Source organism: Drosophila novamexicana, unplaced genomic scaffold (assembly GCF_003285875.2).
Source record: "Drosophila novamexicana strain 15010-1031.04,08,12 unplaced genomic scaffold, DnovRS2.1 tig00004554-arrow-pilon, whole genome shotgun sequence".
Taxonomy (NCBI): Eukaryota; Metazoa; Arthropoda; class Insecta; order Diptera; family Drosophilidae; genus Drosophila; species Drosophila novamexicana.
In genome coordinates, this window is record NW_020825051.1 from 15,758 (window position 1) to 31,611 (window position 15,854).

The following is a 15,854-nucleotide window of genomic DNA, read 5'->3' on the forward strand; positions in this document are numbered from 1 at the left end:
TTATTTCTAAAGAACGAAAACTCGCTCTGCTTCTGCTTCAATATAAAACCTATATCAAAATTCAGTTCTCTGAGCATATTTCGAAGAATATAGGAGCGAAATTCTCCAAACTTAATTTGTTAGTTTTCCGCTATTCGAAAACTTATACTTCTTTGATACTTTCACCCCTTTCCCTCAAAATGGAGCTATGTTGTACGTACATTTTTGGAGTCATATTGTTGGGCTTTGGAATTCGCATAAATTTGGATATGTATGCCCTCAAAAATTTCATAAAGATCGGACAGTAAAAGCCGAAGAAGCACTGCCGCGACGTAAGCTGCGCATCAAGCGCATCATGTTGTATGCATCAAAATAAGCAAGAATGTTGGTAACGGCAGCCTGTGGCTGGGCTCAGGGTATATACATATATTGTTTCAGGTTTTATTTTTCATTTAATGCAGAAACAATTTCAACTAACTACAGGTTTGCTACAGGACGCTCTAAGCTGTACCACGTTAACTAGCATTTAAATTAACAGTGCGCTGAACAAGTTGAGAGTACAAAATACAACTACAAGTATTTAGGGATAGGTCTAGGCATAAGGGGCGTTATAATACATACGAGTACGAGAGCTCAGAGAGATTCGTTAAAAACAATGCAATAAATATGACATAAGCAGAACATATGCTGTATGTGTTAGTCTGGGTAAGGAGCGAGATGTAGCCGCTACTTCTTGACAGGCGTGGCCGGCGGAGAGCGATAGACGTTGACCAACCCACCAGCATTCGGCTTGCGGCTCTTGAGTCGCTGCTGCAGCGTCTGGAGCAGGCCGGCCAGGACATCATGATTTGGTATCTTCTTGGCAAACAGCAGACGCTTCACTGAATCATCGTAGGTCAGCAGTGCGACCATATTCTGCAGCAGAAAGCACTGGCAATACTCCAAGAGATTGTTGGCATTGTAAACCTGTGAGAAAGAACCCGAGTTGGTCACCAGCTCCATGTGAATGATAATAATAAGCACCCACCTTAGCATGTATATACATGGCGACCACATTGTCCACATCGACCATCTCGGAGCAGCGCGCCTCTGTGTAGCGCAGCAGCGCCTCCAGCTGAAAGAAGCTGGCGGCAGCCATCAGTTCGAGCACATCACCATGGGATACATCCAGAGCACTGCAGCCGCCGCTATATAGAAACTGCATGACCAGCTGGAAGATGTGATAGCGTATATCATTGATCTGGACAGTGGGCGTGCTGGTGGCATCGCTTAGCTTGGCACTGAGCATGCTCTGGAATCGTGGCGAGGCCGTGACCAGCACTATCTTGTGGCCATAGAATATTTTACCCTCGACGCTGCAAGAAAAATATGTGAAAAGTGGACGTTAAAACTAATCCAGATAACTTGATAGGGCTGCTGCCATACCGAAAGGTGACATCGCTTAGTTCCGGATTGTTGACAAACTTTGGATCGATGCGTGTGCCCTGGACTGGCTGCAGTGGCGGCTGCTCTTTCAGTGGATGCAGCGCCTCCCAGCCAAAGCATGTGGCAAAGATGTCCGCCAGCAGCAGCGTGGTGCCTTCGTTCTTATTGCGAAAGATGTTGAAGAGCAGGGGCAGGCACTCGCTAACAAACTGGGCGCTATAATCATCGGGGCAAACCTGGAGAAAGTCCTGCAACAGCTGATCAATGACCGCGTCCAGTCGCAACTCGTGAGCCGCCGACAGCGCATGCATCCAGCAGTGCAAGGTCCAGGGCACACCCAGCTTGCGCAACTCTATGGTTATATCTGAAATGGAATAAAGAATATATTCTTAGCATTTGTGGAGGCTGTTTTCGTTTGGGTTTTCTTTTGGTTTACTGCTCACCCAAGTGATTGTTCTCGGCGCTGTGGTACATGGCCTCCTGGAGTCGCTTGATCTGCGTCTTGTTCAGCAGCGGCAGCAGATCTTCCCCAGCGACTGTGGCCGCGGCAGCGCCAGAGCCACGCACACCCACCACATCGCCCTCGGCGAGCATCTCCTCCAGCGAGAGCACATCCCGCGTGCCCGGCGACAGCGGATGCGTGAGCAGCTTGCGCAGGCACGAACGATGCCCATGCGCTGCCGCCACGGAGATGGCACAGAAGCAACCCTTCTGCGCGGCACCCGCAAAGCACAGTGTGTCCTTCTGCTGTGTAGACAGGAAAGCATTGGCGCCATGCGCCAGTAGGAGTGCCACCATCTCCAGATTGCCTGTGCCCGCGGCCAGCTGCAACGGCGTCAATGTGCACTTCTCCTCGCTGCTGCGAGCACCGCCCTCCACCTTGCCGCCGCGTTCCAGCAGAATGCGCAGCGCCACATAGTTAGCACGGCTGGCGGCAAAACTGAGTGCCGTCCAGTGTTGTGTGTCCGGCTGTATGGCCGGATAGCCAGTGCTTCCCGCCGCCGGCACCTCCACATTCGGATCACAGCCGGCATCGAGCAGGGCATGCAAGGCGACCTCATCATTTCGTATGCTGGCAATCATCAGGGCTGTCAACCCGGCGCTATTCTGTGTATCATAGCGTGTGGTAGGCGGCAGCAGCTGCGCAGCTTGGGCTAGAAGCTCGGCGCGACCCGTCAGCAGCAGCTTGAAGGCGACACCAATGGTGGCACGCCTGCCCAGTTCCGAAGTGTCCTCGCCAATACTGCTCACGGCCGGGGAACTGGAGCTGGAGCTGCCAGTGCCAGTGGCGCTGCCACCCTGGCTGCTGCCGCTGCTAAAGTGCGTCTTCTTTGTGGGCAGCTCCTCATCATGAGCCACAGGACGTATGGGACAATCCACTCCGGGCAGCAATAGACGCGCAGCCTGCAACAGGATGTAGATTGGGTGTGTTAGGACATAAAACACTAATTGAAGGTGTGCCTCAGCTTACCTGCAAAATATCATCCTTGTCAATCATCAGGCCATTGCGGTGCTCAGCGTGCGCCGATGCCACTCGCAGCCATTCGGCCAGCGGTGGGAGCACCACGTAGGCGCGTTCATAGCACAGCTCCTGGACGTTATGGGTGCCACTGTTGGGTGGCGCCTGGCCGGCCGTTGAGCTCTGGGCAGCCAGCTCAGTGTGCTCCAGCTGGGAGCAGCGCATAAAATAGAACAATGCACTTAGCGCCGCATTGGAGAGGGCGGTGGCATGCTGGAATTCCTGCTGTGTGCGCAGCGCCTTCTCCTTTAGCTCGCGTATGCTACCCACACAGGTGGCCAGCGAAAAGGCGCTTGCCCAGCGCGGCATGGCCAAAGCGCCGGAGGCAATGCGTCCGGCATTCAAATGTGCAAACGGCTGCAACAAGCCCCAGAAATCGCCAGAACTGGCAATGCTCTGATCTAGAGCCTGGGCAGTGGTGCCACCGGCACCGCCGCCGCACTGCAACATAATCTCCTCGAGCAGATTTTCAATGCCAGCGCACAGGTAGACGGCAGCGTACTCGTGTATGAACTTGCCCAGCCGAGCATCGGTCATCCATCTGAAGAAGCTGCCCACCGACAGCTGTAGACCGGCGCGTGAGGATTTGCTTTGCTTTAGGGCGCTCTCGCCGGGCACTGCGAACATGGCGGCGGCACGCAGGCACGCCTTGGTGCAGGAGTCGGCAAGTGTGGAGCAGAGCACCACCTTGAAGGCGCCGGTCACCTCCTGCTTGGAGCACAAACCCAACCCAGCCGAGAAACGTTGTATCTCCCGTGCGATGCGCACCAGAGCACGCTGCAGCAGATAACCTAGCCGGGAGATGACCTCTACGGACGCATGCTCCGCCTGCTGCTTGCAGCGTCCATTCCGCAGCACACGCATAATGCACTGTTGGCTCCACGGTGGATGCTGCAGCTCCACGAGCCGATTGTGCGAGTCCACCCACACAAACTCATCCGCGCTGGTGCTGGTGATCACCGTCTCCAGCGACGAATAGCGTCCCAGTCGCCTGGCCGGCTCTGAGCTCTCCGAGCCGGCGCTCAGGCTGCTGTAGGTGCTGCTGCTTGTCTGGGAGCGCATTGTTAGCTGTTGTATGGCCAGCTTTATGTCCTCCAGGCCGCTGCCGCTCCAGGGTGCTTTGCCGGCTGGCATTATTCCACGATGGCGTCTCGAGCGTGTGCTGCGATTGGTAACACCAGCGGCCAGCCGATCCTCGGGCAGCGGTCCCAATGTCAAGCCGCCCGCTGGCGAGGAACTGTGCCCGCCCGTATCCGACATGCTAGCATGGCCTGAGCTACGATTCTCATCCGAGGAACTGTGGCACTCCTGCACCCGCTGCAACGCCCGAAACTGTTCGTGCTGATGCGTTCGCGGCGCCTGCGTCGTCGTCGTGGATGTCGGTATTCCCAGCGTGGGCCGACTGGGAGAGCTTTGCAGGCTGCCGCTCAGCTGCGGTGGCTGAGACTTTACTGGCGTACTTTGCACCGTCAGCCTAGCGGGTCCGGCAACCGCACGCTGCGGCATTGCCGTCTTGGAGATGGGCGAAGTCAGCTGCTGATGCTGCTGCAGTGGCAAGGGGCTGGTTACCACTGGTAGCGCATTCGCTGTTATCTTATTTACATTCACAGGCGCCTTGTTCGGCTGCTGCGCCAGCTCCTTAAAGACTCGCGGTGCTGGCGTTGCCATAGCCACCGCATGGCCACCACCGCCGGCTCCCACTTGTGGTGCTGCAAGGGCTGGTTGCGCCTGTTGCTGTATCTGCAGCTGCGGCTGCGGCGGCACCGGCACTGGCGGCAATCCCGTCACCTGTGCGGGCGCCTGCTGTCCAAAGTTTGGCGGCAAGTTGCCCGTGGGTCTGTTGAAAGATAAAAGACATTGACTCGTAAAGTATTTAGTCAAACTGGACTTAATGTATGTGAAAGGAGTAAATTAGTACAGTGAAAACAACTCTAACGGACACAATTATGGGCTTTTCGTTTCTGTAAAACCAGCACGAAGCAGGCTTAGCTAATCTCCCTCTGTTAGGTGGACACTTCTTGAGCGGACAACAACTTCCCGACTACTTTTGTCTGCCCAAGTGAATTTTCCTTGTATACACTATCTGGTAACAATCGGTTTGTACTCTCTTGCCCGTATTGCCTTAACCACCCCATTCCTATATGGCAGGGAAGATGATTCGAAAACAAGTCGATCGGATAATTTAAACGAAAATGGTGAATAAACGTAGGCCAATTTTTCCCAAAAATGTGGATATTGCGTACCAAAAATCTAAAACGTCTTCCAATATTTTTCACAAATATCTGATTTTAAAACTGGCGGGAATAAAATAGTGTATTTATTTTTTAAGATATTATAAGCAAAATTATTTGGAGGGAGCATTATGAAAATTTCCGCAAATACGAATGGAATTTTTGGAAAAGCGCATTTTAATTCATTTAGACCGCGTAAGCTCATATAACAATAGCTGAAAATGGGCGTAAAGACTTGCCTTGATTATAGGTTTAGCTACTTGAACATTACGATAGAGACTATGCATGAGATAATACTTTAGGAAATATAGATATTTTGATCGATGATTGAGGGAGTAAACGATGTTACATTACTATTATATTTCCTTAAGATATTTCTAACAAAATTGTTCTTAAAGAGTATGAAACTTAAAAGAAGCTTACGCGAAACAGAACAGAAAAGTTGAACTTTATTCAAATGTATCTTTGCTTGACCCATTTGTGAGCAGCAGCCCATCAGTTATGCAACTAATTAGAATACATCTGAATTTGTAGAATTTGTCAACCCAAAAGTAAACAAAGCAACGCCTAACGGTCAAGGCAGCTGCTGTCATATACTATGTGATATAGGTAGTATATCTGTCATATTACCGCTTATCTTTCACACTGTCTTGACAATCTACTTGGTCATCTTTGTATCTGTGTGAGGTTTGTATTTGTGTGTATTTGAACGCAGAGCGCGATCTTGGGCTTGTGCTGGGGCTTGAGCTTGAGCTTGGGAGGTGGCACCTAATTAAAAGCAGAGTTACGATCTGGAGGCCGTTGCTGAGTTTGCGTCTTTTTCAGCGAAAACTTTGTCAAACGCTTTTTGCACTATAAAGAGCCAAATCGGGGGACTGCGACTCACTGAAGCTGTTTGCTTGAATAAATACTTGTCCGTATTATATGATGTTCTTCTTATTAACCTGCTTCGATCTATTAAATAATTATAAATTGGATGCAAATCTGCATTTTTCATATAAAATGTGTGGATAAAACGAATAATTCAAGCGCACAAATGCGAGACTGACGAGTAACTCAAAGGTTCTCAAGCACGTTAGAGTATGCGCAATTCTGTGTGCTAGCCAAGATACACAGTAAAGTTTCCTTTTGTTTATGAAATTGGGTTGCTATTCGTTCTCACATTTCTGCACTGTCGTTGGCTCAGAAGAACATCAACTAACTGGAAAAAAAAAAATTAAGAGCCAGTTACGACCATTCATTTGCATGGCGCAAAGATCCAAGTTAAATCGTTTGCTTTTATTATGATTTTTGATTTCATGCTGTAACATAAAACTTCGTTTCTATGTTTGATTGACCCAGAATTTAGCAGCGTTTTTTTTTTTTTTTTGAAAACTGCCCATTGTTCTTTTGGATAGCAATGGACAATGTCTTGCGCTAAATACGATTTATGGCTTTTGGCAGTGTCTTACAATGCTTTGACATGAGCTCATTTAGCGAACTGTTTTCTACACAGAGACGATCAGTGACCTCTCGGAATTATTCACGAAATCCGAATATAATATACAAACATGTAATTAGCTGTATATATCTTTGGGTGCTGACAGACAGATTAGTGATGATCTTAAAAAATTCCACCCACAACTGTGGAAAATATGTGGGAAAAGTCTCTAAAAACTCTTTTTTTCTACCCTTCGATTAAATTAAAAATGTATTTTCAAAGTTTTTTGTTAATTTTAATTCAAGAAGTGTTTCACACTTTTCGATAAATTCACCGTACTTGGTGAAATATGAGAATCGTCTGTAGCTCAATAACCTACAGAAATAAATAAAAAAAATCTTGTTCCAGCGACTTTATAAGACCTACCTCAAGGGAAGAAGAATGCATGCATTAAGCATGAAAATGGGTGTCAAAGGTTGCAAGGGCATAAGTTAAATTTCCTAAACTAATTAACATATCATAGACTACTCAAAGGACTTATATTCAATTTCTTTTTTTTTTATACTTAGATTTTCACTCTTACTCTCATATATATATATTTAATCAACTCCCTTTTCATGCAAATGTTTAACAAAAAAGACTAAATCCAAATGTTTTCACTTGCTAGTCGGGGCTGGGCAAACCCTCACAGCCATGGCTTTCACAGCTCAAGAATATGGGAGCCCAGACAACAATTGATGCAAAAAAACAACAACAACAATAAAAAAAATGGGCAAAAAATAATGGCAAATCATTTGAAGTGCTTTTCACTACCGTCTCGCAGCGCGTCGCCACTCCTGAACGTAGCTCCAATCGCATGAATCTGACTGACTAGCGGTCTCCGCATCGTGGCCAGGGCCAGAGACGCTGTCATCATCATCATCATCGTCGTCGTCGTCATTATCATGATCAGCTGCAGTTAGTTCGCTGTTGGCAGCATCGGATTTCATTTGGCCAACAACGGCCAGAGTTGGCTTTGCCACTGTTTCCACCAGCGCACTGGCGCGCCGGTAATTGCCTTCAATTTTGATATTAATTACGCCATTCTGCACGCTCTCAATGTAGGGCGGCAGTTCATCATCAACGTTTGCCTCTGCCTCCGCCTCCGCCGCCACCGCCGCCGCCGACTGGGGCAGTTCCAACTCCTCCACCGCCTCTAACGCTATTCTCGGCTCCGTCTCTGGCCTGACTTTGTCATTGGCCTGCAGTTTGTGGGACATCTCCTGCAGCAGCTGTGAGTGGAGACTGGCTGCATCTGCGGGCAGTTTCGAAGCCAATGCTGCGGGTGGCTGCTGCTGCTGCTGCGGCGGCTGCTGAGCTCGATTCATGGAGTCACCAAAATAGATGACCACTTTGTGATTTGGTTTAACCTCGCGATCACCCAGATTTCCATTCCCATCACGATCCTCTGCCCGCCGGCTCTGTGTGGCCGCCCAGTCGGGCAGCTCCTCGATGGGCGTGGGCGATGGTGTCTGCGCTGGGCGTGGCACATCGCGCGGCTGCGACTGACACATTTCGCTATTGCGCAGCGATTGCGGCTGAAAGTTCTTCAGCGAAATGCCGCGTCGCCGCAGTATGAAATTCTCATTGAGCATGCGACCCAGCAGGGAGCTGGGAGGCGTTCCCTTCCCAGCCAGCTTCGACTTGGACTTGGCGAGCAGCTGTTGCTGCGGAGGCAGCACTGCTGACTTCTTGGTGCTTAGCTTATAGTCGCGTAGCTCGCGGCACAAACGGCAGGCGCAATCTTTGGTGCAGTACATATCGAAGTTGGGTTGGATTTGATTTAAATTAGGTTTAAATTTACAAGTTTTCTGAAAATTTTAAATTTTATTTGCTGCGCGGCATTTGGTTACGACTTTTGCTTTGGTTTCATTTCACTTTGCGCAGAAATTGCGATTCTGGCATACACAATTTAATACACCAAATAATAACAACAATTATGCAAATTATAAATTTTCATTGCTCTAGCGCCGTGCGCAGCGTTGCGTGGCCGACGACGTACGTATCCAAAGCTGTATTCGAATCCGAATCTGTGTCCCGACTCCGAATTTTCCAGCACTCGACTTTTGTGTTCTCGATAAACACGTTACCGTGCGCGTTCACACTTCAAGCTAGACTGAAGCTTACCAACTGCCAGCTGGTGGTTCAAAGCCAGCGCGGCGGCTGTTGTTGCTGCTGCTGCTGCTGTTGCTGCTGCCGCTGTCAACGCCAGCATCGCTGCCGAGTCATTGTCTAAGCGCGGCAACGTCTGTTTTTCCTGATTTTCACAGAGTGTAGCGTAGGCCTTTGGGGCCCATGCCACCTTGCAGGTCTTTGGCTTGGGTAATTTCAGCTGCCGTGAGTTGTTGTTTCTCAGCTGTGTGACCAAAACAATGGCACAACTGTAACATCCAACAGCCAGTGGCAGCAGCAGCAGCAGCAGGCAGCAGGCAGCAGGCAGCAGCAGCAGCGGCAGCGGCAGGCAGAAGTAACAGCAGGCGGAGATTTACTCCAGGGCAGAGCCCATCAGGTCTGCGTAGTCGTATTGAAAGCGATATTGTGGCTTCCGAGTCACTGCGACTGCGATGGTCATTTACATACAACTCAAATATTAATGAAGTACTCGGTGTACTAATAAAGTCACAGCAAGTGCGATTAAAATATATTATTATCTGAATCTTCATTTAGCTGGCTAGAACTTCGGGAATAGGTTTATTTAAAATAAAATTAATTATTTAAAGACAATATATAGAAAAGAAAAACAAATATAAAGATTAAAACAAAATTGTTCTTCATTTTTGTTTTTAATAAACTAAGCCCCGGACCTCGAGCTACTCTCCAATATGATTTTCGAATCACACTGCATAAGAAAATTATAATATTTAATTTAAAAAAAATAAAAAAATAAAATAAATAATAAATCAGGAAAACAAAAAAGGTATCTAATACAATACTATTATTAATATTTAAATCAAAAATCTCAGAGAATTAAGGAGAATATAGACACATTTCATACCCAAAAATATATACACTCATAAACCATTTAATATAAATAATATTTTATATATTCAAATCAAATATCTAAGAGAAAAAGAGAGCGTCAACTATATCTAATAAATAGGATTTTTTTAAATATTAAATATAGTTAATATACATATAAAGTATCTTAAAGAATTTGAGTTAGAAATCAATAAAAGTTAAAGAAAAGAGAGAAATATTTTTAAATTTTCTTCTATATAAAATAAATTTATTTTGTAACGTATAACAAATTGAATCAATAGATTATCTTAATCAACAGAGCACATAACCAATAGATCCTCTTACTTTGTTTTTTTTTAAATAACGCATAAAACAATTAAAGCCAAACACTTCCTGGGTCATTTTTGTGTACATTTCCCATTTAATAATAATTATAAAAGGCTCTTTATAATCTTTGCCAAGTTACCAACAATTGCTCATCTCTATTCGTAGGCTTTTTGAATTTAATTATGTACAACCGTTGAGATGGAGCGGAGGGGGAGGGGGAGGGGGGAGAGGGGGGGTTAGAGAGCTGTGGCCTGGGACGCACTCGAAGGTTATACAATCTTGACACTTATCAGATCGTTTTGCTAGCTTCCTTCCGCGCCGAGGCCCAAGATCACGTTTTGTGTTCTGAGCATGTGCAGACACGCGTTGGTTCTTCAAGATACATCTGCCAGATACATTTCATGTGTAGCGTAGATAAATTCGTTAGGCGTAACCTGCTTCTAATGATTTATACCAGCTCATCTTGTTGATATAACGGTCTTTTGAGGTTTTTATTGGACAGAGCTACCCACACGAACTTCTTTTGTGAGCTGTTCTTGAAGAATTACTGCGATCGCATCCTAGGGCCTGCTGTCAAACCACAAAACGAGCCCCATCGCAATTAGAAAGTCATGACCGATCGGTGGTCATTTGGTCAAATGCCAGTCAGCGCATTCAAACCGAAAGAAAACACGCCCATGTAATGCGGAAAAGCGTTGGGAGACTCCACTGTACTTACACCCGCACTCTTGGATTATACAATAATAACTTTCTTCATTTTTTCTGGCGTGCCTCCGTTTCTAGTCCAACCTGCTGGCGTTGTTAATTATTAAAAACAAAAACAAAAAAATATATATAAGCATTATGTTGCTCGAAGCAATTTGCGCATTAAAAAGTTTAATTTACGGAATTGTAATGACAGACTATAAATAAGTATGCTTACACCCATTAAGCACGCCAGACCCGAAAAAGCAAAAGTATGGCAGAGAGTTTAATGTAATATTTGCGTGTTTATTAAACAAAAAGAAACAAAAATAGCTCAAGTAAGAATGCTCTAGTCGGGAGTAGTCGACTAGAAGCTACCCTGAACGCAGCAGCTGTTGCAAAAAATGCATTCCTGACTAACATTGGTGCTTAGAGTCCGATCCTTGTAAAATTCCCAGGCAAGTAAACGTGTAAAATATATTTTAATCGATGTCTAATATACGAAAATCCACATACCTAGTTTGGTGTGTTTAGCTCGTATATGTTATATAGTTTTTTTTTTATTGATACAATTAAATTGGTAAGGGATGTGGAAAAGAAGGCAAACTTGTATTGCGTATGGTATAGTATCTATATCTTGATAAGAGTGTATATTTGAATTTTCAACTCGATGCATTCACAGAGAAAGACCAACAGGCGGACATGTCTATATAGACTCAGCTCGTCTCCTGATGAGGAAAAAATATACTCTTCTGCTGCTTGTTACATACATTTGGACGAACGAGTATACCCTTTTACCAATTTTCAATGGATTAAGGGTATCAAATGTTGAAAAACTGGCCAAAGGCGGCAACTGCAGCTCAAAGCAAAACCCCAAAAACCTATTAAGTGTGCCCGGCCCTTTGGGCTGCAGTTATATACGAACTATAAGAAACTATTCAAAATATGTGTGTCATTTTATAGTTAAGGCCAACTAATGAGATTGCAGTCCGTTGCGCCAAAGGAACTTTCGTTTTTCAAGCCGTCATTTAAACAGGAAATTGTGTTTCGCTGAGGTTTTAGATTGTAGATCATTAGAACTCGCACTCTGTTGGCCATTAATAACTTGGTTGCGGGATCATTAAGATATAAGACAATTTTAAATGCTAATTATTGTTAAACTTCTGTCAAGGTTAGTTCGGGGATTAAGCTGAACTTCTGTCTAGTTTTTGCCAATAACAAATTTAAAAGAACTTCAATTTTAAATCTAAATTTACAATCTGCGAATACATTGTCGCTTTCAACACTTCGTTGACACACATCGCTTTTCGTCTAGTCATGTATAGGAACAGAAAAACAGAAAACATTTCCAGATACTTTCTGGGACGTATAAGTGTCTAGTAAAATGCCTGCGGACTTACACTTTTTCAAAACAAACGCACTTGGATCTTAAGATAGACAAGATTGTTGTCCAAGTCGTAAAACTTACAGTAACTTGTTTCAAGAGTAGAAAATAAAGGCTATTCGTATGAATTCTGAATTAAGTAGCTTTTCTTAGATAATCGCTACCATTGATTGTCGGATTAGGCGTATTCGCTGCATTGTGGCAAATATTTTGACAGCAAATACTTTAATTAATCATTATCAGTAATGCCGACCATTGGTAATTCCGCACATGATTAGTCGAATGTACATTTTTTGTGTACAATTCCAAACAGGAAATGTAAAAGGGGTCAAAGACCACAGACTTTGCTGTGCGTTGTGGATGTTTTGTTTATGCAGCTAATTGCAGTGGTTATATAAAGACTTTGTTTGGCTCTACCAAAGCAAGCAGGTTGAGTAGTATAAGGCACTTGTTTTCATGCCCTTTTAGAGGGTATTATCATTTTGTCATGAGTTGTGTAACCACATATGCTACTCCATAACGTATTTATATGCTTGTTTATTAACAAAAGCCGAGGTACAGTTGTCTGTTTAAGATTTTCGGCAAGAAATTTGATTAGGTCTATCATATAGATGCCATAAGAACACTCGGTCGAAGATTAAGTTTTTTGTACTTCTCGCATGCGAATTTTTTGTCTTTCAAAATATCTTAAACAACAAACTTGGCATTAACGAACTTTACCTGTTTCTTACATATGAACTAAGTCCGTGAAGCATCGGCGCACTTAATCTTATTGCTCTATGGAAAGAATGGTTCGAAAACAGAAAACCTTAGTTTATTTCCAGCTAACTCAGCACTTACAAGCTCGACTCATAATCTCCTCACCTATCTGCAAATTCTGTCAGGGTATTTAATATTTGGCTTGCAGATGCCAGCCGTTGTTACTTGTTTTATTTTATCATTATCTGCGCCTCTTATGAAACACACCATTTTATACATTTGTAGCTATAACCCGGCCCTATCATTACAGCTGCTGACGCTTGTGGCACCTGATTTGAAGATTTATAGATAAATATGCGCTGATTGTGCGGATAGGGCGTTAACTGGATTTCCGCAATTTGGCCGCCTTACATTAGCCACATTAACCAGCAGCAGATGCGGTCATTGGATGCGACTGGGTACGCTTCCGTGGGGCCCCAACCTTAAGTCCCATTTGGCCTCAACGACTTAATTAGTTGAGCGAGTGACGTTGCGACGTCTGTCATTCAGATATCAACAGCATGTGGCTAACTGGGCAACAGCTGACGGCAACTTGCGTCTCCCACACTTTCGCGTCTAGTACTTATTTCATGTTAAAATACCCTGTACACATCAAATAAAAAAAAAGGCATGAAGAAGAAACTGAACCAAGCAGCTAGCTTAAGCAATCTGCATAAAAGCTGAAAGCTTAACAGATATATGGGTAGCTTACATGTAGGGTATCTTACACTCTGGCAATTGCGATGAAAGCATGCCGACTTCTTTTTTTCTTTCTATCAAACGATTTAGTTTGTTGTAGTAGATACTCGCATTTTGACAAACACTAAAAGTATCTCACAGATACGTATGGGTATGTGCCTTAGCTTTTATATATGTGTATATGTATGTATATATATGTATGTATATATATATATATATATTTATGTATTTGTGTGCGTGAAAGAAAGTGTTGGCACTGGGCACGGGCTTAGGCACAGACAAGGTAACAAAGGTAACAACATTTTCACTTGCCTCATGTCGACGTCGCATTTTTAATGCTGCGCTGAAGATGCCTTAATAAAAAATGTAACAACTATGGGGGTTTAATGCCCTCCGCTCCAGGCCTAGGCCCAGACCCAGGCCCAGACCCCAGACGCCAGACGCCAGACGCCAGATACCGTGAGGCTTGCCCATGCCTGTTCCATTGTCATTGGCGTAGATGTTGATGTTAACTTGGCTGCTATGGATACAGATACAATTTGTTGATGTTGTTGTTGTCGATGTTGTTGTTAGCTGGCGAATTGTGTGGCGAATTTTGTGTAAATTTTTCCTATTTCAGTTCGTTTGCTGTGCATTATTATTGTTGTTTGCAGCTAATTATTCACATTTGGACATTTTCACTTTCATTTGTGTGAATTTCTACTGTCATTTGTTTGTTTGTTACACGTATTTCAAAACTTTTAATTGTTTGTCCATGCAAAAAGTTTCCAAAATGCCAGTCATATTTCGGCTTCCTGTGTAGATACATCTAATACACACGAGCACACACACACACGCACACACACAGGTGCCTTCAAAGAGATTTGAAATCTGCAATTGTTGCGGCTTTGTTTGATTGAGAAATCGCGTATGAAAATTGAAATATCTTCAGCTTCAGTTGCACTGTAATTGAATTAATTTTGTTCGAATGGCTCTCAACTTCAAAGCGAAATATTCATCCTCAGCTTTCATAACTTTGAAGTCAGCTAGTTTTATTTAGTTTCATTTATCAATTTTTGGCACACATCCGGCGACCAAATGATCTGCTGCTCCATTCGTCTGACACTGCCAACTGCCGCATTAATTTTCCCCAAATTAACCTTGACCGGCTTCACAATGCCACTTCAACAAAAAATAAAAGAAGATATCTAGACGCGTTGTGCCCGTTTCTTCTGCTTTTAGTTCAGCAACAACAATCCTAAGATTTCCTAAAAAAAACCGTCTGCCGTTTGCCATTTGCCATTCTTGCAACGTGTGCTGTGGTATGTGGTACTACTTCCGAAAAGAAGTTGACCGCCCTAGAACAAAACAACACAAAAGTTTATTGTCCATTCAACTTCGGAGGCTTCACGCTTTTGTGCACAATTGTGCATGCAAGTGTCCAAGACCGAAAATAGTAGCCATTGTTTGGGTGAGACACTCGGTCGGGTCGGAAACAATAGAAAGAGACAAAACCAGCAAAGAACCAAAACGAAAGAGCTATCTATTCCTGCAATTTCTATCGAAATTTACATACTCTTGCACAGAGTCTAGCAATTGAGCAAAGCAATTTGTAATAAATATATTTTAATCATAAATAACATAGACAATAATTTTATTTTAAATGATGTACTGACCTATTTTATTTCGTTCATTTAAATATTATCTTAAATTAAATAAAAACATTTCCTTTCATTTATATATGAGCAGTATTCAAATCTTTTTCGCTTTTTGTTTCTATGGTGAACAAAAAAAAATTAAAAGCTTTGAAATTAATAATGAAAAATAAGTCTATGAATATAATATGTAAGAACATGAATATATATATAAGAACTAAATACAAATAAAGTTGAAGACGATCTGTGTTCGCATCATTAGCAGTAATTCATCGCATGTATCAAATAAAAAATATTGCATACTTTTAGGCAGTTTTCATATTTTTAAAAATCTAACAAAGCGCCATCTAGCGTTCGTTCTTGTGTGCTTGTCAGATACTCAGAAACTTTCATAAAATGCCAAGAAACGATGTTATTATTTAAAAAAAAATCGCCTGGCACATAAAACATATAAAATTTTAAGCTAGATATAACCATCATACTAAATATGTCTTACCTGCGTGGCTTTGGGCGCAAAATCTCATGATTGGCATCTGTTATGCATAGCGGACTTAGTGCGCCTGCCAAATGTGCCACACCCACGCGCTCCGTATCCCAATTGTGGCGAGTGGGCATTTTCTGGAACAGCTTCTTGTATTAAGTATTTAAAGGAAAGCCAGTTGCTGCATTTTGTTTGCCCTGCAATTAAGTGAAAAAATCAAAGAACATATTAAATATTGATTTCATTTGATCGACAGGCGCGGACATTCAGTGGGAAATCGAGACTGGAGTCCGGTCGGTTCTACAAATTAAGCAGGCACACCGAGTGCAATTAGCC

The 15,854-nt window shown here is 43.9% G+C and overlaps 1 protein-coding gene across 1 annotated transcript; it reads right to left on the reverse strand.

The window, feature by feature from the left end:
- Window positions 1-429: 429 nt before the first annotated feature.
- Window positions 430-15,652, reverse strand: LOC115769777 (ankyrin repeat and BTB/POZ domain-containing protein 2-like). Its single transcript, XM_030714742.1, has 6 exons — window positions 15,534-15,652; window positions 2,876-4,760; window positions 1,848-2,808; window positions 1,405-1,768; window positions 1,007-1,334; window positions 430-945 (listed from the first exon to the last, which is right to left on the reverse strand). The coding sequence occupies exons 1-6, from the start codon at window positions 15,650-15,652 to the stop codon at window positions 706-708; spliced, it is 3,897 nt and encodes a 1,298-aa protein (XP_030570602.1). The 3' UTR covers window positions 430-705.
- Between the last annotated feature and the right edge of the window lie 202 nt (window positions 15,653-15,854).